The sequence below is a fragment of the Sturnus vulgaris genome, chromosome 31, assembly GCF_052056855.1.
Source record: "Sturnus vulgaris isolate bStuVul1 chromosome 31, bStuVul1.hap1, whole genome shotgun sequence".
Classification (NCBI taxonomy): Eukaryota; Metazoa; Chordata; class Aves; order Passeriformes; family Sturnidae; genus Sturnus; species Sturnus vulgaris.
This window is the reverse complement of record NC_142273.1, coordinates 416,132-440,511: the sequence shown is the minus strand read 5'-3', so window position 1 is coordinate 440,511 and position 24,380 is coordinate 416,132. Positions and strand designations below refer to the sequence as shown.

The 24,380-nt window shown below is 61.6% G+C and overlaps 2 protein-coding genes across 2 annotated transcripts in view; one reads left to right on the top strand and one right to left on the bottom strand.

Annotated features, from left to right (window-relative positions):
* Window positions 1-730: 730 nt before the first annotated feature.
* Window positions 731-24,380, top strand: part of LOC148220707 (Fc receptor-like protein 3) — a 125,625-nt gene continuing 101,975 nt past the window's right edge. Inside the window, exons 1-4 of the mRNA XM_088180985.1 lie at window positions 731-779; window positions 13,133-13,153; window positions 13,242-13,472; window positions 13,687-13,962. Coding sequence (XP_088037111.1) covers window positions 731-779; window positions 13,133-13,153; window positions 13,242-13,472; window positions 13,687-13,962 — 577 coding nt within the window. The remainder of the gene's footprint in view (window positions 780-13,132; window positions 13,154-13,241; window positions 13,473-13,686; window positions 13,963-24,380) is intronic.
* LOC148220709 (Fc receptor-like protein 4) lies at window positions 19,488-24,072 on the bottom strand. The gene is made up of 9 exons (XM_088180978.1): window positions 24,024-24,072; window positions 23,373-23,393; window positions 23,054-23,284; window positions 22,556-22,810; window positions 20,615-20,917; window positions 20,450-20,533; window positions 20,027-20,048; window positions 19,858-19,937; window positions 19,488-19,591 (listed from the first exon to the last, which is right to left on the bottom strand). The coding sequence occupies exons 1-9, from the start codon at window positions 24,070-24,072 to the stop codon at window positions 19,488-19,490; spliced, it is 1,149 nt and encodes a 382-aa protein (XP_088037104.1).

The window sequence follows — 24,380 nt, the reverse complement described above, 5'->3', positions numbered from 1 at the left end:
TTGATTTTTGCTGAGTTCATTTTTGATTGAGGAAAAAAATGGTGAGGGAAAAGATTTTTGCCTTTATTCGATGGATTTATAATTTTGTCTCCAAGAACTGGGCATCAGGGAATTCAAGCAAATGAATCCTGGGATTTCCCATCATCAAGGCAAGGTTGTAACCGGTGTCCCTTTAAGTTTGGGCCCCCCAGAGGTTCCAGGGCCCCACTGGGGACAGCAGGAATGCTCAGGGCCCCCAGGACAGAGGCGCCCAGGATGAGCCACCTCTGGGACAGGAATCCCTAAGGACAGGGCACCCCAATTCCCCTGGGAACCCAAACATGGGAATCTCCATCCGTCATGTCATTCCTTCTTTGGCACCCCCATCCCTGGGATCCCTCCCATGATCACAAATCCCTGGAGGCCACGTTTTTCTGGGACCCTCATCCCTGAGTCTGAACCCACCCAACCCTTGGGACCCCCATTCCCATGGGACCCCATCCCTGGTACTACAGTCTCCTGGAAACCCAATCCTTGCTCCCCTGCACGGCCTCTGCCTCCAAATTCTGGAAACATCGTGTCCCCACCATCACCCTCATGTGTCACTAGGTCCCCATCTTGTCCCCACCCTGCCCCCAACAGAGGCCACCAACACGTGGGGACGAGACGTGACCTCGCTTCCTGTCCCTTCATGGGAAGAGCCGCCAGCCAGGGGACAGGTGGCCACAGCAGCGAGTGACAGCCAGTGCCCATGGCCGGGGACAGCGGGATGGCCGGGAAGGTGGCGCTGCTCCTGTGGGGTGAGTGCCCCGGGCACGGGCCTGACGCCCCGGGGATGGGCCCCGCTGAGGCAGAGAGCGGTGGGGAGGGGGCACAGGGGGGCTGCGGGGTCCCCTGAGGTCCCCAAGGCCAACAGAGCCAGGGCATGGGCATGGACCCCAGTGTGACCAGAGTCGTGGGGTGGCCCTGGGGACAGGAGGATGGGCACAGGAACAGGGGAACTGGGATGTGGGGATGGGAACAGGGGAATAGAGATGTGGGGATAAGGACGTGTCAAAAGGAACCTTGGGGCTGGGACAGGTGTGGGGATAGGGACAGGGACAGGGAGACAGGGATGCAGCGAAAGGGAAAAGGGCCACATCCCATGCAGTTGGGCCGTGGGGACATGTGCTGTAGTGCTGGGGGAGGTGACCTGTGCACACATGGGGTGTCCACAGTGTCCCCATGCCCTGCCTCAGGCCAGGGTGTCCGAGGTGACCTGTTCTTCAAAACCTGTGTGCTACACCAGTGTTCCTGTGGGGACGGTGTCTTGATTTGAAAGACAGGTGTCTTCCAAGAAAGGCAGGAGCCTCTTTTTTTAAAACAGAGAATGTAAATCCCCTCCCTCCAAATTATTATAATTTTGAAATTAAGGTGCTCTCATGCAAAGATATGGGAATAGGAATAACAGTTCTTTACTAGGAAAATTAAAATAGAAATACAGTATTACAGGGAACAAACCCAAAACACTGACAGTCAGAATATAACTCTGACACCCCGTCAGTCAGGCTGTTGGTAGCAGTCCTATTAAATGGTGGCTGCAGCCCTGCTGGATGACAGATGTGGCTCAGTTGAAGCAGTGGTCCTGTAGAAGGTGCAGTTTTCCTCCGAAGGTCCAGTGATGATGTGGAAAGGACTGGTTTCTCCTCTGGGTTCCAGTGGAAGAAGGCTGCCTTGGTGTTCCAAATCTCAGTTTGTATCTAGGTAGGAAAGGCTTGGCTCCTGCCACTGGCTGGATCATCTCCCAGTGGGATGATGTAATTTGATCAGTCATACAGTGGGACCCAATAGCCCATTAACAGACAATATTTTTTGGAAAAAGAATGAGTTGTGGAAAAGAAAAAGATGACGGTTCTACTGGGTTTTATGAGATGGCCTCTTAGCAAAGATTATCTCCCAGAGACATAAGGATCACTGCCTCAGCTGATTTTATCAGATGGTGATAGAATGCATACTTTTGGTTACATCCTGTATTGCAACCTAAGACAGACAGTTTGGGGACAAAGACCACACCTGGTTCCACAGCCAGTCCTGTCCCTTCTCCCTTCCAGCCCAGACCCTCGGGGGATGCCATGTCCCCAGCCCCGTGGTGGCCCTGGCAGGCTGGTGTCCCCTGTCACCCACAGGTGCCCAGACCCCCCAGCTCCTCGTGCAGCCCCCCTGGAGGCCGGCGGTGCTGTGGGACCGGGTGACACTGACCTGCCAGGGCTCGGGGACCACCGGTGTCAGCATCTGGCACATGGACGGGCAGAGATGGGGACTGGAGCCACGGGACCACTTCCTTGTCACCGAGAGTGGCACCTAGCAGTGTCAGAGATCCAGCAGTGGGCTCAGACCCCCGTGATGGTGTCAGATGGTGAGGGGGATCTGAAATGCTCAGGGTGGCTCCCTGATAGGTCTGCGTGGGCTCCACTCCGTGGGTGGCCTCACAGCCCTCGTGTGGCCAGAGCCTGTTCCCTGCACACAGGGACATCCCAGTGCATTCCAGTGCATCCCAGTGTGGTGGGACTCCCGTGGGGGCAGCTGTGCCACGGGGCTGCTCCTGGTGTCCCTGGGACCCTCCCGCGCAGTGGACACTCCAGCCAGATGTCCCCGCTGCCATGGGCACCCACTTTGGAGCTGTCTCGGGACCCTCAGTGTGACGGGACCCTCCTGTCCCACAGAGCAGCTGGTGCTGCAGGTGCCAGCACGGGCGCTGCTGGAGGGGGACACGGTGAAACTGTGCTGTCGGGGCTGGTAGAAGGAGCCAGACCCTGTAGTGCGCTTCTACCGCGATGGGGAGCGTCTGTGGCGGCAGCACCGTGGGACCGAGCTGTCCCTGTCCCCCTGTGGCTGCAGAACAGCGGCCGCTACCTCTGAGAGGGCTGGGTGGGTTCAGGAGCGACACAGTCAGCACCGGTGACAGTGACAGTGCACGGTGAGCACCCCCACGGCTGCAACTCCAATATCGTGACACCCCCAAAGCCACTTCTCAATGGACTCAGAGTCACAGTCCCCACCCCCATCTCCTTCCCAGAGCTCTTCTCGGTGCCGCTGCTGGAGGGTCCCCCCGAGCTCCCCGAGGGGTCCCCCCTCAATCTCAACTGCCTCAGAACCTCCAGTCCCCTGCGGACCCCTGCCCCCCTCCTGTACCGCTTCTACCGGCACGGGCAGTTGGTGGGGGGCCCGCAGGGGTCCCCGCAGCTCCTGGTGCCCGCCGTGGGGGTCTCCCACTCGGGGAATTACAGCTGCGAGGTGCGCTCCGAGGGGGGGGCCGTGCGGAAGAGCAGCGCCCGGCTCGGCGTCACGGTGCGCAGTGAGTGCGGGGATGGGCACGGGGAGCCCCCACAGCCCCCACGGGACCCCCACCTGGCTACATCCCTGACCCCAGAAATCTCTCCTGTGACCCCCGCCTCTGCCCTGTGTCTCCTCCTCGCTCTCTGTGTCCCCTCACCCCCCGATGGGGTGTCCCCATCCACCACATTTCCCCATCAAACCCATCCCTCCCGTCCCCCCCTCCATCCACACCGGGTGCCAGCCCCTCCCCCCGGCCTCAGCCCTGTCTGTGTCCCCGCAGTGCCCGTGGCCAATGCCACCATCACCCCCGGTCCCCCGGCACTCCAGGTGCGCCCAGGTGACCCCGTGACCCTGCGCTGCTCGGTGCAGGTGGGCTCAGCCCCTGTCACCTTCACCTGGCTGCGTGACGGGCACGAGGTGGCCCGGGGTCCCCTCCTGGAGCTTGGGGCCGTCGATGTGGGACATTCGGGCACCTACCAGTGCGTGGCCACCAACCAGCTGGGACAGGACGGGCACCGCGTGTTCCGGGCACTCAGCCCAGAGCTGGCCCTGGAGGTGACACCACAGGGACACTGGATCACAGGTGGTGTCACACGGGCTCACGGGGCTGTTCAGGACCCCCGGGGCTCAGGGTGACCCCGGTGTGTCCCCCTCTGTCCCCGGCAGTGGCTGTGAATATCGGCAGGAACCTCCTGTACCTGCTCCTGCTCCTGGCTGTCATCGGGGGCTGTCGCTGGTGGCACCGCCGGGGTGGGTGACAATGGGGGGACATGGGGGTCCCAGGCATTGGGGTGAAGCCCCCATAGGGTGGGGGGGCCATAGGGTGTCAGCAACAGCTCCTGACTTGGGTGAAGCTGAGCCCCCAGAGACCTCAGCTGGGGCTCCTGGGGGATTTGGGTGTGTCCTGGAGGGTCGTGCAGGGATGTTGGGGGTTCTGTCAGGGGTTTTGGGGGAGTTTGGGGGCTCAGGGGGCAGTCAGGGGTCCCGAGGGTGTTCAAGGGCCCTGAGGCCCCCACAGTCACCCCTCCCCTCTCTTTCCTTTGCAGCCCTCAGGAAGGAGCAGGAAAGGTGAGTGGGGGGCTCCAGGTCTGACCCCCCATTTTACCCCCAGCGCAGGAAGCCCCGCACCCCCACAGACCCCCCCTTATCCCCGCAGGCCTCCCCAGGAGCCCTCGGCCCCCCCGGAGGAGGGGGCGGTGCTGGACCCGCACATCGTGGGCACCGAGAGGGCAGGGGGTGAGTACAGGGGGGCACAGGGACACGTCACCCACGGGTGTCACCCCCACCCAGGTCCCCAACCCCGGAGCCTCACTCAGGACACTCCACAGCCCCAGGGGACCACGAGGAGCTGCCGGGACCCCACGGGCGACAGCGGCACCGCAGGGACAGCTACGAGAACGAGCAGTGACACTGGGGACACTGGGGACACTGGGGACACTGGGGACACTGGGGACAATGGGGACACTGGGGACACTGGAGTTCCCTAACCGAGGGCACACCTCTTGTGTCCCACACCCCCTCGGCTCCTGTGGTTGCCCACCGTGCCCGGGAGGTGGCCCCGACTGGGGGGTCCCATGTGGGGCTGCCCAGAGCTCCCCGTTCCAGTGCTCCCAGTGCTCCCAGTACCCCCCCAGGGCTCCCCATTCCCTCCCCCAGTGCCAGGGGGCACAGGACCCTTGTCCCTCTTACTGGACACAAACGCAGCTTTTGGATTAAAGCGGCAGAAATGGTTTTGGTTTGTTCAGCTCTGCCTGCTCAGCTCAGGAAGGAGGAGGGTCCCAGTCAGGTCGTTGAGCAGATCCTTGTGGCATTTGCAGCAGTTCTGGGGCTCTCTCAGTGCCTCGGGCACAGGCACCAAATGATCAATTGCTGCATTTTTGCACTGGTTCCCTCGCAGCTGCCCCTGCAGGGGGGGTTTCCAGCCAGCCCTGCTCTGAAAACCATCAAAGGCCCTCGCAGAGCCACTGCTTGGGCTCACCCTGGTTTTGTGCTACTTGGTCCTTTTTTCCTCCACAGAAAGAATTCTCACCTTTGCAGCAGCTCGAGAGCTGCGAGAATCAAAGCCAAGGGGGTGGTGGGAACCCTCAGGCCCTGGCTGCCAGCTGGGGCTGGCCAGAGCAGTGCTGGCCAATGCCCATCCCTGTGCAGTGGCCAAGGTGACAAGCTCCACAAAACATTCCTGGCAGCAAAAAATCTTATTGTGGGCAGAAATGGGGGCATCTGAGCCCCAAAATGTGTGCAATACTGCCTCAGCAGCCCAAGGTGCCTGGGAGAGGCAGCAGAGCCGAGTGTTTGTGCACAGGGATGGTTCAGCAGCAAGGCTGAAATTTTGGAACCCTGGCACAAATTTCAGCTGCTTGTTAAGGGTCTGCAGCCCTCAGAGAAGAATAGGGGCATTGGCCCAAGCAGCTTCAATTTCACCCCATTTTACCATCCCAATGCACTGCTCCCAGCCCGGGCTGTCCCTCTGCACGAGCTGCAGCTGCAGAGTCCTCGGTGCTGTGACTCTGCCCACCTCCTCCTCCTCATCCCCCACTGACTGCTGTGTTGGGACCAGCAGTGGCCCAGGAAGAGCAGCAGCTCCAAACTTGCTCTGGAGCCCCTGAGGAGCCCTGGCAGTGTCAGCAAGGAGCACCTGCTTTCCTCAGCATCCCAGGGGAATTCAGCATTCCCAAAGCTGCTGTGCCAGGGCTGGAGGAGGAAAAGGCAGTGAAAGGCTGAGGGTTTTCAGGAGTTGTGCTGGAAAGGCCCGAGAGGTGCTGTTGTGGAGCTGAGAGCTGCCTGGGGTTGGGTGGTGCCTTCCTTGCGTTGGGGATCAGGGAGAGCGGTGGCGGGTGTTGCGCAGGGTGTGTGCCTGGCCCCGGGACACTGCTCCGCTGCCCCTGGGCACTGGGATCCAAGCTGCTGCCTTGGTCTCTTCTGCCCGGGCGCTGCCGGTGCTGGTGCCGGGAGCGATTGGTGCAAAGCGTGAGTTTGCAAAAGGAGCGATTTCCCCTGGTCCCTCCCGCCCGAGGCCGCCATGGCCCCTGAGGGGTTCGAGCGGCACCGGGGCGCCCCCTGCTGGCCGGGATTGCTCCCTGCAGCGCCCCCTGCTGGCCGGGATTGCTCCCTGCAGCGCCCCCTGCTGGCTCTGGCCAAAACTGCACCAAAGATGAACAAACAGCCCTGAGCGGGTTGGAAATTTCTGTTCTCGTGTTGCTGTTTCCTCTGTTCTGTTCTATAAATTTCCTAGCATTGATCTGTTATTCCTTTTCTTACAGTTTTGTCTGCAAGCCCCATAATTTTCACGGTTATACAACTTGGAGGTACAGGTTCTCTTTCCATTCCAGGAATGTTTCTGCTTTCCTTGGCAGACGTTTCTCTTTTAAACCAAGACCATTTCAAACTCCTGGGTCCCCAGCAGACACTGCGGGACAGTGTCTGATGCAGACACTTCAAGACAAGAGAGGGTCAGACACTTGGCCACCTAATGCTCTGCTTTTTAAGCCCTTGGGCCATCAATGGCCCTTTCACAAGCTGGGACACCTGGTCACTTGGCCACTCAGGAGGTGGGTATGGAAGAGGAAGAAGCAAGGGTGGACTGTGGGGACCCCAGGAGCCCTGAACCTTCCTGGGACCTAAGCTGCTCCAACCACCCACGAGACCCCCAAATCCCTACTGGAGCCCCAATTCCCACCACACTCCTGATTCCCCTCAGATACACCAAGCATCTCCGAACCCTCCAGAAATTCTCCATCACTGCAGTGCCCTTAACTCCCCCATGCCCCCAGCCCTCTGAGCCCCAGAACCCCAAACCTGGCAGGGAGGGGCACCCCCCCAAACTTCCCCAGGACCCTAAAAAGATCCCCCAATATCCCTGCACTCCCCCTCTATGAACTTCCTGAATCCTCTAGGAGCTCCCAGTGCCATCCCAATGTTCCGCAAATCCCACCCTGGGCTGCCCCTGGAGCCTGAACACGACCCTCCAAATTGGCCCCACAACCCCCAAGACCCCCAGCTGAGGTCACTGTGGGCTCCGTTTCCCCCAGCCCAGGGGGCTTTGGGTGCTGCCCCCACTCTGGGGGCTTCCCCCTCACTCCAGGACCCCCATGCCCCTCCCATTGTCACCCACCATGGCAGTGCCACCAGGGACAGCCCCCAATGACAGCCAAGAGCAGGAGCAGGTACAGGGGAGTCCTGCTGTAAGGGTCGGTCCGAAGTTCCCCTCGATTTTGCCTCCCGACCGTCACAAGGAGACCTCGAGGACGCCCACCCAGGCTGACTCCCAACAATGGTTTACTGGCCGGGCCAGGTGGATGCTCATGACTGTGTGCTGGTGTATTGTGTTCACTGGACCGTGCTGTCGTGGCACCAACCAGAGGCTGTGTTGCATCACCTGAGGACTGCTTGTCCCTACCTGTCTCCTGCAGCACCACACAATGGTCCATAAATCTTCCCACCTCTTGGCCAGAAGCCACTCGCTTTGGAGAAGGACTATAAAAGAGCGACCCTCTGGAAAAGAGCCTTTGAGATCTCTCCACTGATGAAGACCCCCTGGAGAAGACCCCTGAGATCTCCCCACGGATGAAGACTCGTCTATCGGATGACCCGCTAGGATGCCCGTCTCGTCTGTTGGTAGCTATTCTCCCATCCCTTCCTTTCCTTCTGTCCTGGTTTTGGCCAAATTTGGGGGAAAACCTCCAGGAGGAGCCCCCAGACAGCAAACCCCACGACTCTTCCCCCCCCCTACCCACCGGGTTCGGGAAGAATTTCCTTGGAGAAGAGTGGGAGAAAAAACCTGTTTATTTAACAAGCAAGACACTCCCCAGCACAGGGAAAAAAAGACAACACCAGCTGACAAAAAAACTCTTTCACCGTTCTGAAGGGATGACAAGTTCAGTCTCTCTGGCGAGTGGTCGCTCAGTTATCAGTCTCTGGCGCTGGGGATGACTGCTGCAGGTGACAAAGGGTAGACTCCCGGTGTTTCTTGGGGTTTCCCAGGTCCCCGTCCGTTCAGATGGTATCCAGGAGAGGGAGGGGACGTGGTGGAAGAGAAAACAGTCCAGGGAAAAAGTTGGACTGCCTAGCTGAACTAACTAATAAGCAAAAAGCAAGGGCAAAGCGAAAGAAAGAAAAAGAGGCAGAAGCGAGCAAGCAGGCAAGCAAGCAAGCAGGCAAGCAAGCAAGCAAGCAAGCCGAGCTAAAACCTCTCCTAAACATAGACCATGGGGGAGGTGAGCGGGCTGATAACAAGACAAAACAAAGCTTCACTCTCAGAGTCAGTCCTGGAAGCACAGGACATAATACCAAACATAATCAGGACAAACGATTGGAGATACAAACACCATAACATCACCCTAGAACACCTTCCCCTTTCCTTATCCTGTACCTCTCCCCTTTACCGTAACTGAGTTGTTGGCATTTGATGAAATGCATTGCTGTTGTTGATTAAACTGATTTTCTGTTGTTGAATAAACTGATTTTGTCCCCTGCATTTTGCCTGTTTGCACCTTTAAGATCAAAAGAACCATCACGACCCCCGCTCTGCATTAATAGAGGATCGTGACACCTGCTGACATTCACAGCCACTGCCGGGGACAGAGGGGGATAGAGCAGTGGTCAGCCTGAACCCTGGAGGTCCTGAACAGCCCGGTGAGCCCGTGTGACCCCACCTGTGATCCAGTGTCCCTGTGGTGTCACCTCCAGGGCCAGCTCTGGGCTGAGTGCCCGGAACACGCGGTGCCCGTCCTGTCCCAGCTGGTTGGTGGCCACGCACTGGTAGGTGCCCGAATGTCCCACATCGACGGCCCCAAGCTCCAGGAGGGGACCCCGGGCCACCTCGTGCCCGTCACGCAGCCAGGTGAAGGTGACAGGGGCTGAGCCCACCTGCACCGAGCAGCGCAGGGTCACGGGGTCACCTGATCGCACCTGGAGTGCCGGGGGACCGGGGGTGATGGTGGCATTGGCCACGGGCACTGCGGGGACACAGACAGGGCTGAGGCCGGGGGGAGGAGCTGGCACCCGGCATGAGGGGAGGGGGGGACGGGAGGGATGGGTTTGATGGGGAAATGTGGTGGATGGGGTCACCTCATGGGGGGGTGAGGGGACACAGAGAGCCATGAGGGGACACAAGGCAGAGGCGGGGGTCACAGGAGAGATTTCTGGGGAACAGGGATGTAGCCAGGTGGGGGTCCCGTGGGGGCTGTGGGGGCTCCCCGTGCCCATCCCCGCACTCACTGCGCACCGTGACGCCGAGCCGGGCGCTGCTCTTCCACACACCCCACCCCTCGGAGCGCACCTCGCAGCTGTAATTCCCCGAGTGGGAGACCCCCACGGCGGGCACCAGGAGCTGCGGGGACCCCTGCGGGCCCCCCACCAACTGCCCGTGCCGGTAGAAGCCGTACAGGAGGGGGGCTGGGGGTGCTGAGGTAGCCGAGATTGAGGGGGGACCCCTCGGGGAGCTCCGGGGGACCCTCCAGCAGCGGCACCGAGACGAGCTCTGGGAAGGAGATGGGAGGGGGATTTGTGACCCCGAGTCCGAGGGCAGGGGCGGTGGGGGTGCCGGGGTAGGGCTGTGGGGTGCTCACCCTGCACTGTCACTGTCACCTGCGACGAATTCTTCCACCTACCCCAGCTCCCCATCCAGCCCCTGCAGTGGTAGCGGCCGCTGTGGTTCAGCTGCAGAGGGGACAGGGACAGCTCGGTGCCATCGCGGAGCGTCCTCAGTTCCTTCCCGTCGCGGTAGAAGGACACCGAGGTGACCGAAATGTCCTGCCAGCCCCGGCAGCGCAGTGTCACCGTGTCCCCCTCCAGCAGCGCCCGCGCCGGCACCTGCAGCACCAGCCAGTCTGTGGGACAGGGGGGACCTGTCACACCCGGTGTCACCAGAACCCCCCATTGGGTCACAGCAGGGGTCCCCAATTCCAGCACGGGGATCCCCCTGTACTGGGATGCTCTGGGATGTCCCCAGAGCAGGGGACAGGCTCTGGTCACACCAGGGGTGACCCATGGAGCTGAGCCCACCCTGAGCCCTCGGGGTCCCCGCGGGTGCCAGGCTGGGGACACCCAAATCCCTCTCACCAATTGAGACTGTCAGTCGGCGGCTGAACCTGGTCCCGGGTCTCTCACACCGGTACGTGCCACTCTCGGGGACACGGAATCTGTCGCGTCTCTCCTGTCCCCAGCGCTGCCCGTCCTTGTACCAGGTGGTGTCACCGACGGTCCCCGAGCCCTGGCAGGTCAGTGTCACCCGGTCCCACAGCACCGCCGGCCTCCAGGGGGGCTCCACCAGGAGCTGGGGGCTCTGGGCACCTGCGGGTGACAGGGGACACCAGCCTGGCAGGGCCACCACGGGGCTGGGGACAGCGGGGCAGGGACATGGCATCCCCCGAGGACTCACCAGCGAGGCCGAGGGTCTGGGCTGGAAGGGAGAAGGGATGGGGCTGGCTGGGGGTGGCAGCATGGGGACAGCAGAACTTGGGACACCTGGTGTGGTGTCTGTCCCCAAAGTGTCCCCACGGGAACACTGGTGTAGCACGGAGGGTTTGAGCACAGGGACACCTCGGTCACCCTGGCCTGAGGCAGGACATGGGGACACTGTGGACACCCCATGTGTGCACAGGTCACCTCACCCAGCCCTACAGCACCTGTCCCCACGGCCACATCCCCTTGGCCCTGTGCCCGCGACTCCATTCCCATGGCCCCTGTCCCCATGTCCCATCTGCATGGGACGTGGCCCTTGTCCCTGGCACCAAATCCCTGTCTCCCTGTCCCTGTCCCCACAGCTGCCCCAGCCCCAAGGTTCCCTTTTGCCACATCCTTGTCCCCCCATCTCGATCCCCCTGTTCCCATCCCCACATCCCAGTTCCCCTCTTCCTGTCCCCAGGGCCACCCCACGACTCTGCTCACACTGGGGTCCATGCCCATGCCCTGGCTCTGCTGGCCTTGGGGACCTCAGGGGACCCCGCAGCCCCCCTGTGCCCCCTCCCCACCGCTCTCTGCCTCACCGGGGCCCATCCCCGGGCCGTCAGGCCCGTGCCCGGGGCACTCACCCCACAGGAGCAGCGCCACCTTCCCGGCCATCCCGCTGTCCCCGGCCATGGGCACTGGCTCTCACTCGCTGCTGTGGCCACCTGTCCCCTGGCTGGCGGCTCTGTGGAAAAAGGGGAAGGAAGCGAGCTCAGATCTCATTGCACTGTGGTGGTGGCACACGGTGAGGGCAGGGTGGCCCCAAGCCGGGGACAGGCTGTGTGCAGGGTGGCCACAAGGCTGGGTGGCACAAGGTGGGACATGGAGTTTCCAGGAGTGGGGGGCTCAGAGGGTGTGGGGAGCCAGGGATGGGTTCCAGGGCAATGGGGGTCCTGAGGAGGGGGAGTCCCAGGCCTGGGGGGGCTCAGAGGATCCCCAGAGCCTCCCCAGTGTGGGGGACACAGACCCAGAACCCCTCGGAATCTGCCTGGGCTGACCCCAGGCCACCAACACATTGGGCGGGCAGGGCTGGGCCCTGGGTCACCCCAAAATCTGAGGCACCCAGGGAAGGAGCTGTGACCCACGGGCCTGCCCAGACACTGCCCATCCCTGGGACCCACATTCCCCTGGGAACTCAGCCATGGAACCCCCATTCCTTATGTCCCCCCTCTTTGGGACCCGCATCCCAGGACTGCCATTGCCCAGGATTGCCATGGCCCGGGACCCCAATTCCCAAGGAACCCTCTCCCCCAAATTCCCTTCCCTACAACCCCCTGTTCTCAGAACCCGGATTGTCCCAGGACCCCCCATGGTGCCATCATCCCTGGGACCCACATCCCTGACCCCAAATCCCAGGAGCCCCCTTTGCCCTGGGACTCCCATCCCTGAGTCCCCCCAGGCCTGGTGACTCCCCCTCCTCAGAACCCCCATTCCCGTGCGACTCCCATCCCTGGTTCCCCAAACCATCTGAGCCCCCCACTCCTGGGAACCCCATATCCCACCTTGTGCCACCCAGCCTTGTCCCCAGCCGGTCCCCACCCTGTCCCCTGCCTGTCCCCAGCTTGGGGCCACCCTGCCCCCCACAAGGGACAACAACACGATGACATAAAATCTGAGCTCACTTCCTTCCCCTTTTCCCGCGAAGCCACCAGCCAGGGGACAGGTGGCCACAGCAGCGAGTGACAGCCAGTGCCCATGGCCGGGGACAGCAGGATGGCCGGGAAGGTGGCGCTGCTCCTGTGGGGTGAGTGCCCCGGGCACGGGCCTGACGCCCCGGGGATGGGCCCCGGTGAGGCAGAGAGCGGTGGGGAGGGGGCACAGGGGGGCTGCGGGGTCCCCTGAGGTCCCCAAGGCCAGCAGAGCCAGGAGGGGACAGAGGCAGTGGCCCTCAGTGTGAGCGGGGTTGTGGGGTGGCCCTGGGGACAGGGACAAGGGAAAGGGAGGAACTGGGATGTGGGACAGGAATGTGGGGACAGCAACGACGGACAAGGGACGGGGAACTGGAATGGGGGACAGAAAGGAAGGACAGGAATGCGGGAATAGAGATTTGGGGACAAGGATGAGTACGGAGTTGTGGGACAGGAACAGGGACAGGGGGGCAGCGATTTGGGGACAGTGATGTGGGGTTTGGTCCCTTGGTGCTGGGAAAGCTGTGGGGACAGGGACATAGGGACAGGGATTTTGGGACAGGGACACGGGGACAAGCACCATGGGGATGAGGCCACGGAGACAGTGACAACAAAAGGGGACCATGAGGACAGGGCCAGGGGAATGTGGCCGTGGGGTTGGCAGGGGTGAGCACTGACAGCTGGAGACAGCCCCACTCCCGGCCCCGGGTCCCGCAGTCCCCATGGTGCCACCCCCAGCCAGCCCCATCCCTTCTCCCTTCCAGCCCAGACCCTCGGCCTCGCTGGTGAGTCCTCGGGGGATGCCATGTGCCTGCCCCGCTGTCCCCAGCCCCGTGGTGGCCCTGCCAGGCTGGTGTCCCCTGTCACCCGCAGGTGCCCAGAGCCCCCAGCTCCTGGTGGAGCCCCCCTGGAGGCCGGCGGTGCTGTGGGACCGGGTGACACTGACCTGCCAGGGCTCGGGGACCGCCGGTGACACCACCTGGTACAAGGACGGGCAGAGATGGGGACAGGCGGGACGCGACAGCTTCCGTGCCACCGAGAGTGGCACCTACCAGTGTGAGAGACCCGGGACCAGGTTCAGCCCCCGACTGACAGTCTCAAATGGTGAGGGGGGTTTGGGTGTCCCCAGCCTGGCACCCGCGGGGACCCCGAGGGCTCAGGGTGGGCTCAGCTCCATGGGTCACCCCTGGTGTGACCGGAGACTGTCACCTGCTCTGGGAACATCCCAGAGCATCCCAGTACAGGGGGATCCCCGTGCTGGAATTGGGGACCCCTGCTGTGACCCAATGGGGGGTTCTGGTGACATCGGCTGTGACAGGTCCCCCCTGTCCCACACACTGGCTGGTGCTGCAGGTGCCGGCGCGGGCGCTGCTGGAGGGGGACACGGTGACACTGCGCTGCCGGGGCTGGCGGGACGATTCGGTCACCTGGGTGTCCTTCTACCGCGACGGGAACAAACTGGGGACGATCGGCGATGGCACCGAGCTGTCCCTGTCCCCTCTGCAGCTGAACCACAGCGGCCGCTACCACTGCAGGGGCAGGATAGGAAGCCGGGTGTGGATGGAATCTGCGCAGGTGACAGTGACAGTGCAGGGTGAGCACCCCACAGCCCTACCCCGGCACCCCCACCGCCCCTGCCCTCGGACTCGGGGTCACAAATCCCCCTCCCATCTCCTTCCCAGAGCTCGTCTCGGTGCCGCTGCTGGAGGGTCCCCCGGAGCTCCCCGAGGGGTCCCCCCTCAATCTCGGCTACCTCAGCACCCCCAGCCCCCCTCCTGTACGGCTTCTACCGGCACGGGCAGTTGGTGGGGGGCCCGCAGGGGTCCCCGCAGCTCCTGGTGCCCGCCGTGGGGGTCTCCCACTCGGGGAATTACAGCTGCGAGGTGCGCTCCGAGGGGTGGGGTGTGTGGAAGAGCAGCGCCCGGCTCGGCGTCACGGTGCGCAGTGAGTGCGGGGATGGGCACGGGGAGCCCCCACAGCCCCCACGGGACCCCCACCTGGCTACATCCCTGTTCCCCAGAAATCTCTCCTGTGACCCCCGCCTCTGCCTTGTGTCCCCTCATGGCTCTCTGTGTCCCCTCACCCCCCCATGAGGTGACCCCATCCACCACATTTCCCCATCAAACCCATCCCTCCCGTCCCCCCCTCCCCTCATGCCGGGTGCCAGCTCCTCCCCCCGGCCTCAGCCCTGTCTGTGTCCCCGCAGTGCCCGTGGCCAATGCCACCATCACCCCCGGTCCCCCGGCACTCCAGGTGCGATCAGGTGACCCCGTGACCCTGCGCTGCTCGGTGCAGGTGGGCTCAGCCCCTGTCACCTTCACCTGGCTGCGTGACGGGCACGAGGTGGCCCGGGGTCCCCTCCTGGAGCTTGGGGCCGTCGATGTGGGACATTCGGGCACCTACCAGTGCGTGGCCACCAACCAGCTGGGACAGGACGGGCACCGCGTGTTCCGGGCACTCAGCCCAGAGCTGGCCCTGGAGGTGACACCACAGGGACACTGGATCACAGGTGGGGTCACACGGGCTCACCGGGCTGTTCAGGACCTCCAGGGTTCAGGCTGACCACTGCTCTATCCCCCTCTGTCCCCGGCAGTGGCTGTGAATGTCAGCAGGTGTCACGATCCTCTATTAATGCAGAGCGGGGGTCGTGATGGTTCTTTTGATCTTAAAGGTGCAAACAGGCAAAATGCAGGGGACAAAATCAGTTTATTCAACAACAGAAAATCAGTTTAATCAACAACAGCAATGCATTTCATCAAATGCCAACAACTCAGTTACGGTAAAGGGGAGAGGTACAGGATAAGGAAAGGGGAAGGTGTTCTAGGGTGATGTTATGGTGTTTGTATCTCCAATCGTTTGTCCTGATTATGTTTGGTATTATGTCCTGTGCTTCCAGGACTGACTCTGAGAGTGAAGCTTTGTTTTGTCTTGTTATCAGCCCGCTCACCTCCCCCATGGTCTATGTTTAGGAGAGGTTTTAGCTCGGCTTGCTTGCTTGCTTGCTTGCCTGCTTGCTTGCTTGCCTGCTTGCTCGCTTCTGCCTCTTTTTCTTTCTTTCGCTTTGCCCTTGCTTTTTGCTTATTAGTTAGTTCAGCTAGGCAGTCCAACTTTTTCCCTGGACTGTTTTCTCTTCCACCACGTCCCCTCCCTCTCCTGGATACCATCTGAACGGACGGGGACCTGGGAAACCCCAAGAAACACCGGGAGTCTACCCTTTGTCACCTGCAGCAGTCATCCCCAGCGCCAGAGACTGATAACTGAGCGACCACTCGCCAGAGAGACTGAACTTGTCATCCCTTCAGAACGGTGAAAGAGTTTTTTTGTCAGCTGGTGTTGTCTTTTTTTCCCTGTGCTGGGGAGTGTCTTGCTTGTTAAATAAACAGGTTTTTTCTCCCACTCTTCTCCAAGGAAATTCTTCCCGAACCCGGTGGGTAGGGGGGGGGAAGAGTCGTGGGGTTTGCTGTCTGGGGGCTCCTCCTGGAGGTTTTCCCCCAAATTTGGCCAAAACCAGGACAGAAGGAAAGGAAGGGATGGGAGAATAGCTACCAACAGACGAGACGGGCATCCTAGCGGGTCATCCGATAGACGAGTCTTCATCCGTGGGGAGATCTCAGGGGTCTTCTCCAGGGGGTCTTCATCAGTGGAGAGATCTCAAAGGCTCTTTTCCAGAGGGTCGCTCTTTTATAGTCCTTCTCCAAAGCGAGTGGCTTCTGGCCAAGAGGTGGGAAGATTTATGGACCATTGTGTGGTGCTGCAGGAGACAGGTAGGGACAAGCAGTCCTCAGGTGATGCAACACAGCCTCTGGTTGGTGCCACGACAGCACGGTCCAGTGAACACAATACACCAGCACACAGTCATGAGCATCCACCTGGCCCGGCCAGTAAACCATTGTTGGGAGTCAGCCTGGGTGGGCGTCCTCGAGGTCTCCTTGTGACGGTCGGGAGGCAAAATCGAGGGGAACTTCGGACCGACCCTTACAGCAGGACTCCCCTGTACCTGCTCCTGCTCTTGGCTGTCATTGGGGGCTGTCCCTGGTGGCACTGCCATGGTGGGTGACAATGGGAGGGGCATGGGGGTCCTGGAGTGAGGGGGAAGCCCCCAGAGTGGGGGCAGCACCCAAAGCCCCCTGGGCTGGGGGAAACGGAGCCCACAGTGACCTCAGCTGGGGGTCTTGGGGGTTGTGGGGCCAATTTGGAGGGTCGTGTTCAGGCTCCAGGGGCAGCCCAGGGTGGGATTTGCGGAACATTGGGATGGCACTGGGAGCTCCTAGAGGATTCAGGAAGTTCATAGAGGGGGAGTGCAGGGATATTGGGGGATCTTTTTAGGGTCCTGGGGAAGTTTGGGGGGGTGCCCCTCCCTGCCAGGTTTGGGGTTCTGGGGCTCAGAGGGCTGGGGGCATGGGGGAGTTAAGGGCACTGCAGTGATGGAGAATTTCTGGAGGGTTCGGAGATGCTTGGTGTATCTGAGGGGAATCAGGAGTGTGGTGGGAATTGGGGCTCCAGTAGGGATTTGGGGGTCTCGTGGGTGGTTGGAGCAGCTTAGGTCCCAGGAAGGTTCAGGGCTCCTGGGGTCCCCACAGTCCACCCTTGCTTCTTCCTCTTCCATACCCACCTCCTGAGTGGCCAAGTGACCAGGTGTCCCAGCTTGTGAAAGGGCCATTGATGGCCCAAGGGCTTAAAAAGCAGAGCATTAGGTGGCCAAGTGTCTGACCCTCTCTTGTCTTGAAGTGTCTGCATCAGACACTGTCCCGCAGTGTCTGCTGGGGACCCAGGAGTTTGAAATGGTCTTGGTTTAAAAGAGAAACGTCTGCCAAGGAAAGCAGAAACATTCCTGGAATGGAAAGAGAACCTGTACCTCCAAGTTGTATAACCGTGAAAATTATGGGGCTTGCAGACAAAACTGTAAGAAAAGGAATAACAGATCAATGCTAGGAAATTTATAGAACAGAACAGAGGAAACAGCAACACGAGAACAGAAATTTCCAACCCGCTCAGGGCTGTTTGTTCATCTTTGGTGCAGTTTTGGCCAGAGCCAGCAGGGGGCGCTGCAGGGAGCAATCCCGGCCAGCAGGGGGCGCTGCAGGGAGCAATCCCGGCCAGCAGGGGGCGCCCCGGTGCCGCTCGATCCCCTCAGGGGCCATGGCGGCCTCGGGCGGGAGGGACCAGGGGAAATCGCTCCTTTTGCAAACTCACGCTTTGCACCAATCGCTCCCGGCACCAGCACCGGCAGCGCCCGGGCAGAAGAGACCAAGGCAGCAGCTTGGATCCCAGTGCCCAGGGGCAGCGGAGCAGTGTCCCGGGGCCAGGCACACACCCTGCGCAACACCCGCCACCGCTCTCCCTGATCCCCAACGCAAGGAAGGCACCACCCAACCCCAGGCAGCTCTCAGCTCCACAACAGCACCTCTCGGGCCTTTCCAGCACAACTCCTGAAAACCCTCAGCCTTTCACTGCCTTTTCCTCCTCCAGCCCTGGCACAGCAGCTTTGGGAATGCTGAATTCCCCTGGGATGCTGAGGAAAGCAGGTGCTCCTTGCTGACACTGCCAGGGCTCCTCAGGGGCTCCAGAGCAAGTTTGGAGCTGCTGCTCTTCCTGGGCCACTGCTGGTCCCGATACAGCAAGTGAAGGGGGAGGTGGAGCGGCCCTTTAAGGAGATTTTGCAATTAGGGCCAGGGTTCCTGAAATTCAGTCATGCTCCTAACCATAACTGTGCACAAACACAGGGCTTTGCTGCATCTCCCAGGGATTTTGGGCTACTGAGGAAGCATTGGACATATTGGCTCAGATGCCCCCAGCTCTGCCCACAAGAAGATTTTTTGTCTCCCGGGAAGGTTTTGTGGAGCTTTTCACCTTGGCCACTGCACAGGGATGGGCATTGGCCAGCCCTGCTCTGGCCAGCCCCAGCTGGCAGCCAGGACCTGAGGCTCCCCCTGCCCCCTTGGCTTTGATTCTCGCAGCTCTCGAGCTGCTGCAAAGGTGAGAATTCTAAGGGGGAAAAAGGCGTGGCTGTGGTTTGCTCAGCCCTGCAAGAAGCACAAAACCCAGAGTGAGCCCAAGCAGTGGCTCTGCGAGGGCCTTTGATGGTTTTCAGAGCAGGGCTGGCTGGAAACCCCCCTTGCAGGGGCAGCTGCGAGGGAACCAGTGCGGAAATGCAGCAATTGATCATTTGGTGCCTGTGCCCAAGGCACTGAGAGAGCCCCAGAACTGCTGCAAATGCCACAAGGATCTGCTCAACGACCTGACTGGGACCCTCCTCCTTCCTGAGCTGAGCAGGCAGAGCTGAACAAACAAAAACCATTTTTTCCACTTTAATCCAAAAGCTATGTTTTGTGTCCATGTTGAGGGTTGAATTGTTCCCTTTTCTTTCTGTGGAATTTCTCCCATTGTTATGCCAAGTAGTTGTGGCTACACCTTCAAAGGATAGATAATGTTCTCTCGCAGGGAGTGTGTGGAGGGTGGGGGGGGAGAACGGAAAAGGAAAAGGGGGAGGGGGTTCTGGAGCAGGCTCTCTCTGGCTCTGGCTTGGCTCGTGGAGTGCTAGGAGGACGCCCCGTGCTCCTAGCTACCATCTCCCCTGCCATCCCAGTGCCGGGAGCCACGTTCCCTGCTGTTGGACATCACTCGGCCGTTTTCCCCCCTCATCCTACTGCCTCCGGACACTCTGCCGAGCACCACGACCGACACCGTGAGGGGGGAGTCGCTCCTCCATCCCTCTCACCCCTGGGCCGCCGGTGCCACCACCCAGCTCTCTTCAGCTGCACAGGACCTGCCCTGCCCATAGCACTGATAACTGAGTGCAGGGAGAGAGGGCCTTGGCCAAAAGGGACTGGAACTGAGCTATATTGTTCTGTTGTCAATTTTTATAGCTGTTGTTTTCTGCTATTTTGCCTTGTTAGATATCAGTAAAGAACTGTTATTCCTTTCCCCATATCTTCGGCCTGAAAGCCTCTGATTTGAAACTAAAATTATTAGAAGGGACGGGGTTGCACTCTGCATCTCGGAAAAGGGTTCTCGCCTTTCCTTAGGAAATACCTGTCTTTCAAACCGAGACAGTCCAATAAGAGGGACAAGGGTCCTGTGCCCCCTGGCACTGGGGGAGGGAATGGGGCGCCCCTGGGGCTACTGGGGGCATGGGGAGCACTGGAATGGGGAGCTCTGGGCAGCCCCACATGGGACCCCCCACTCGTGGCAACCTCCAGGGCAGGGTGGGCACAAATGAGGGCCTGGAGGTGGGGGAACATGGGGGGTTGCCTCAGGCAATGACCTCCAGTGCCCCAGTTCCCAGCCGTGCCCCGAGTGTCACAGCACATTCCCGTAGATGTCCCCACATTCCCGTGCTCGCCCATGGGTTGCTGCCAGCTCTGTGTAGGTCACCTCGGGATCCTGGAGTGTGGTGGCACAGGGGGACACTGCGAGAGACACTGGCTGTGGCATCTGGGCACGGGGACACCCATGGGTGACGTGTCCCTGTGTCCCAGCCCGGACTCACCCCCCGTCTGCTTGGTGATCACGACGTGGGTGTACAGCACCTCCCCCTCCTCTGGGGGGGCCGGGGGCTCCGGGGGGGCCCTGAGGGAATCAAGGGGATGTGTGGGGGGGATGGGAGGTCTTGGGGGTTGGGGTGAAAGGGGAGAGTGTGGTTTGAGCCCCCCACTCACCTTTCCTGCTGCTTCCTGGAGGCTGCAAAGGAAAGAGGGGAGGGGTAACTGTGGGGTCCTCCGTGCCTTGACCCCTGTCAGGAATCCTCAAACACCACAGCACCCTCAATTTCCCCCAGGACCCCTGAGCATCCCTATTTCTCGCCAGACCCCCTGAACCACCCCAGTGCTCTGGACTCCCTGATCCCCCATAAGCTCAAGCCTGGCAGGGAGGGGGAACCTCCAAACTACCCTGGAATCACTGAAACCCCCCAAAATCCCTGCAAGTCCCTCCAAAACCCCCCAAATCCTTCAGGACCCTGAGCAAAGGCTCTGAGTTCTCAGTGCTGCCCAAATCAGGGGTTGTGGGTGCCACCCCATCACTCCCAAGTTCAGGTGGCTCGCCAGCTCTACAAGGCCACCACTGTCCCCATTGTCACCCACACATGATCTTACACCGGTGCCAGCCCACAGCTCCAGCCACGAGCAGGACCAGGAAGAGGAGGGACCCACCAAGGCCTGCAGCCACTGCTGGGGACAGAAGGGACACATCAGGGTCACCTGTCACTGCAGGGCTCCTGCAATCCCAGTGAGCCCGTGTGACCCCACCTGTGATCCAGTGTCTCTGTGGTGTCACCTCCAGGGCCAGCTCTGGGCTGAGTGCCCGGAACACGCGGTGCCCGTCCTGTCCCAGCTGGTTGGTGGCCACGCACTGGTAGGTGCCCGAATGTCCCACATCGACGGCCCCAAGCTCCAGGAGGGGACCCCGGGCCACCTCGTGCCCGTCACGCAGCCAGGTGAAGGTGACAGGGGTTGAGCCCACCTGCACCGAGCAGCGCAGGGTCACGGGGTCACCTGGGCGCACCCGGAGTGTCGGGGGACCGGGGGTGATGGTGGCATTGGCCACGGGCACTGCGGGGACACAGACAGGGCTGAGGCTGGGGGGAGAGGCTGGCAGCCTGTGTGGTGGGATGAGGGAGTCTGCATGGTGGCACCTGGGGACAGAGGGTCTCCTTCACCCAGGACAATGACCCCATGGTGCTGGGGGTCATCATGTGGTGTGGGATGAGGACATGTGATGGATGAGGCGTGGGGCATGAGGTTGGGATGAGGGTGAGGTGAGGGTGGGATGAGGGATGCTGTGTCCTACGGCAGGGGTTCTGGTATGACGTGGGTGGGATGTGATGGGGTCCATGAGGCCATCAACGGGGGAGTCACCCCGATGCCAAGGGTCTCAGCGCCTTGGGAGGGTCACACTCAGCAGGGTGAATGTGACCTGGTGTGCAGTGGGGGATGTGACAGCTGGGCTTAGGGATGCAGGGCTTGGATGTGCTGGGTGGGGATCCCTGGAGCCAGCCGGTCCCAGTTGTCCTGGTCTGTGACACCCAGTGTTGGGGGCTGTGAGCTGGGCTGGGCTGGGGATGGTGTGGCGGGATGAGGTGGGATGGGAATGTGTGGAATTGGGGATGCTGTGGGTGAGGCCACTCATAGCCCAAAGATTCCGTTCACCCAGGACAGTGATGTTCAATGAGGGGCTCTCAGCCACTTTGTCCCCGTCACGGACCCAGCACTGGTACTGGCTGCTGTCATTGTTCCCCATGTATCGCAGCTCCAGGCGGTGGCTGGAGCCCAGTGGCACCCGGACACCCCCGGTGCCAGGGGAAGGACAGGGGACCTGTCCCCATGGCCACCGTGCAGCTCAGCACCAGGCGGTTCCCCAGTGCCACCTGTCCCGCGGGGGGCTGCACCGACAGCTGGACCCCTGCGGGGGGACACAGGAGAGATTGGGGACACGGGGGGAGGGGGGTCCACCAAGGAGCAATGAGGCACTCAGAGAGGGGGGAGACCAGAGAGGGCTGGGTGATCCCAGTGAGTAAGAAGGGGGTCCAGAGAGGGGGGGAGGCTTGGAAAGTGGTGGAAGGGACCCCAGGGAAGGATGGGAGATTTAGAGAGGGAACACATGGAGAGGATTGATGGGAAACACAGGGAAGATTTTGGGGACATAGGCAGGGATGGTGAGACGTCTGGAAAATGGAGGGATGCAGGCACAAGGGAAGGCGATGGGGGGACCCAGGGAGGGAGGTGGGAAGGCAGGGCGGCACGTAGAGGTTGAGCAGGGATGGGAGACCTGGGAGGGCTGTGGGGGCTCCCCGTGCCCATCCCCGCACTCACTGCGCACCGTGACGCCGAGCCGGGCGCTGCTCTTCCGCACGGCCCCCCCCTCGGAGCGCACCTCGCAGCTGTAACTCCCCGAGTGGGAGACCCCCACGGCGGGCACCAGGAGCTGCGGGGACCCCTGCGGGCCCCCCACCAACTGCCCGTGCCGGTAGAAGCGGTACAGGAGGGGGGCTGGGGGCCGCAGGGGGCTGGGGGTGCTGAGGCAGCTGAGATTGAGGAGGGACCCCTCGGGGAGCTCGGGGGGACCCTCCAGCAGCGGCACCGAGAAGAGCTCTGGGAAGGAGATGGGGGTGGGGACTGTGACTCTGAGTCCACTGAGAAGTGGCTTTAGCGGTGTCAGGATATTGGAGTTGCAGCCGTGGGGGTGCTCACCGTGCACTGTCACTGTCACCGGTGCTGACTGTGTCGCTCCTGAACCCACCCAGCTCTCGCAGCGGTAGCGGCCGCTGTTCTGCAGCCGCAGGGGGGACAGGGACAGCTCGGTCCCACGGTTCTGCCACCACATACGCTCCCCATCGCGGTAGAAGCGCACTACAGGGACTGGCTCCTTCTGCCTGAGCCGGCAGCGCAGTGTCACTGTGTCCCCCTCCAGCAGCGCCCTCGCCGGCACCTGCAGCACTGGGGTGGCTGTGGGACAGGAGGGTCTGGATGGCCACAGAAGGAATCAGGGGTCCCACATTGGAACAGGGTGGTCTCGTCACACTGGGATGCAGTGATGTGCACAGGGGATGCTCTAGCGATGCTCTGGGATGTCCCCGTGTGCAGGGCACGGGCTCTGGTCACACGAGAGGTGTGACCCATGAAGCTGAGCTCACCCAGAGCGCTCGGGGTTCCCACAGGTGCCAGGATGGGGGAACAAAGATCTCTCACCATTTACAACGTGCACGGGGGGGCTGTGCCCTGAGACAGGTCTGTCACACGTGTAGGTGCCACTCTCGGTGACAGTGACGTGGTCGTGCCCTTGCAGTCCCCAGAGCTGCCCGTCCTTGTACCAGGTGGTGTCACCGGCGGTCCCCGAGCCCTGGCAGGTCAGTGTCACCCGGTCCCACAGCACCGCCGGCGTCCAGGGGGGCTGCACCAGGAGCTGGGTGCTCTGGGCACCTGCGGGTGACAGGGGACACCAGCCTGGCAGGGCCACCACGGGGCTGGGGACAGTGGGGCAGGGACATGGCATCCCCCGAGGACTCACCAGCGAGGCCGAGGGTCTGGGCTGGAAGGGAGAAGGGACAGGGCTGGCTGGGGGTGGCACCATGGGGACAGCAGCACCTGGGGCACCTGGTGTGGTGTCTGTCCCCAAAGTGTCCCCACGGGAACACTGGTGTAGCACGGAGGGTTTGAGCACAGGGACACCTCGGTCACCCTGGGCTGAGGCAGGACATGGGGACACTGTGGACACACCATGCATGCACAGGTCTCATCCACTACCCCTACATCACCTGTCCCCACGGCCACATCCCCATGGCCCTGTGCCCGTGACCCCATTCCCATGGCACATGTCCCCATGGCCCATCTGCATGGGACGTGGCCCTTGTCCCTATCCCTGCATCCCTGTCTCCCTGTCCCTGTCCCTACAGCTGCCCCAGCCCCAAGGTTCCTTTTGCCACATCCTTGTCCCCCCATCTCGATCCCCCTGTTCCCATCCCCACATCCCAGTTCCCCTCTTCCTGTCCCCAGGGCCACCCCACGACTCTGCTCACACTGGGGTCCATGCCCATGCCCTGGCTCTGCTGGCCTTGGGGACCTCAGGGGACCCCGCAGCCCCCCTGTGCCCCCTCCCCACCGCTCTCTGCCTCACCGGGGCCCATCCCCGGGCCGTCAGGCCCGTGCCCGGGGCACTCACCCCACAGGAGCAGCGCCACCTTCCCGGCCATCCCGCTGTCCCCGGCCATGGGCACTGGCTCTCACTCGCTGCTGTGGCCACCTGTCCCCTGGCTGGCGGCTCTTCCCATGAAGGGACAGGAAGCGAGGTCACGTCTCGTCTTCATGTGTAGGTGGCCCTTGTTGGGGGCAGGGTGTGGACAGGATGGGGGCAGGGTGGGGACCTTGTGGGACATGGGGGTGATGGTGGGACATGATGGGAACAGGATGTTGACAGAATTTGGGCACTGAGGCGATGCACGGGGCCAAGGATGGGTGTGCAGAAGACTGGGGTGCCAGGGATTGGTTCCCATGGGAATGGGGGTCCCAAGAGTTGGGT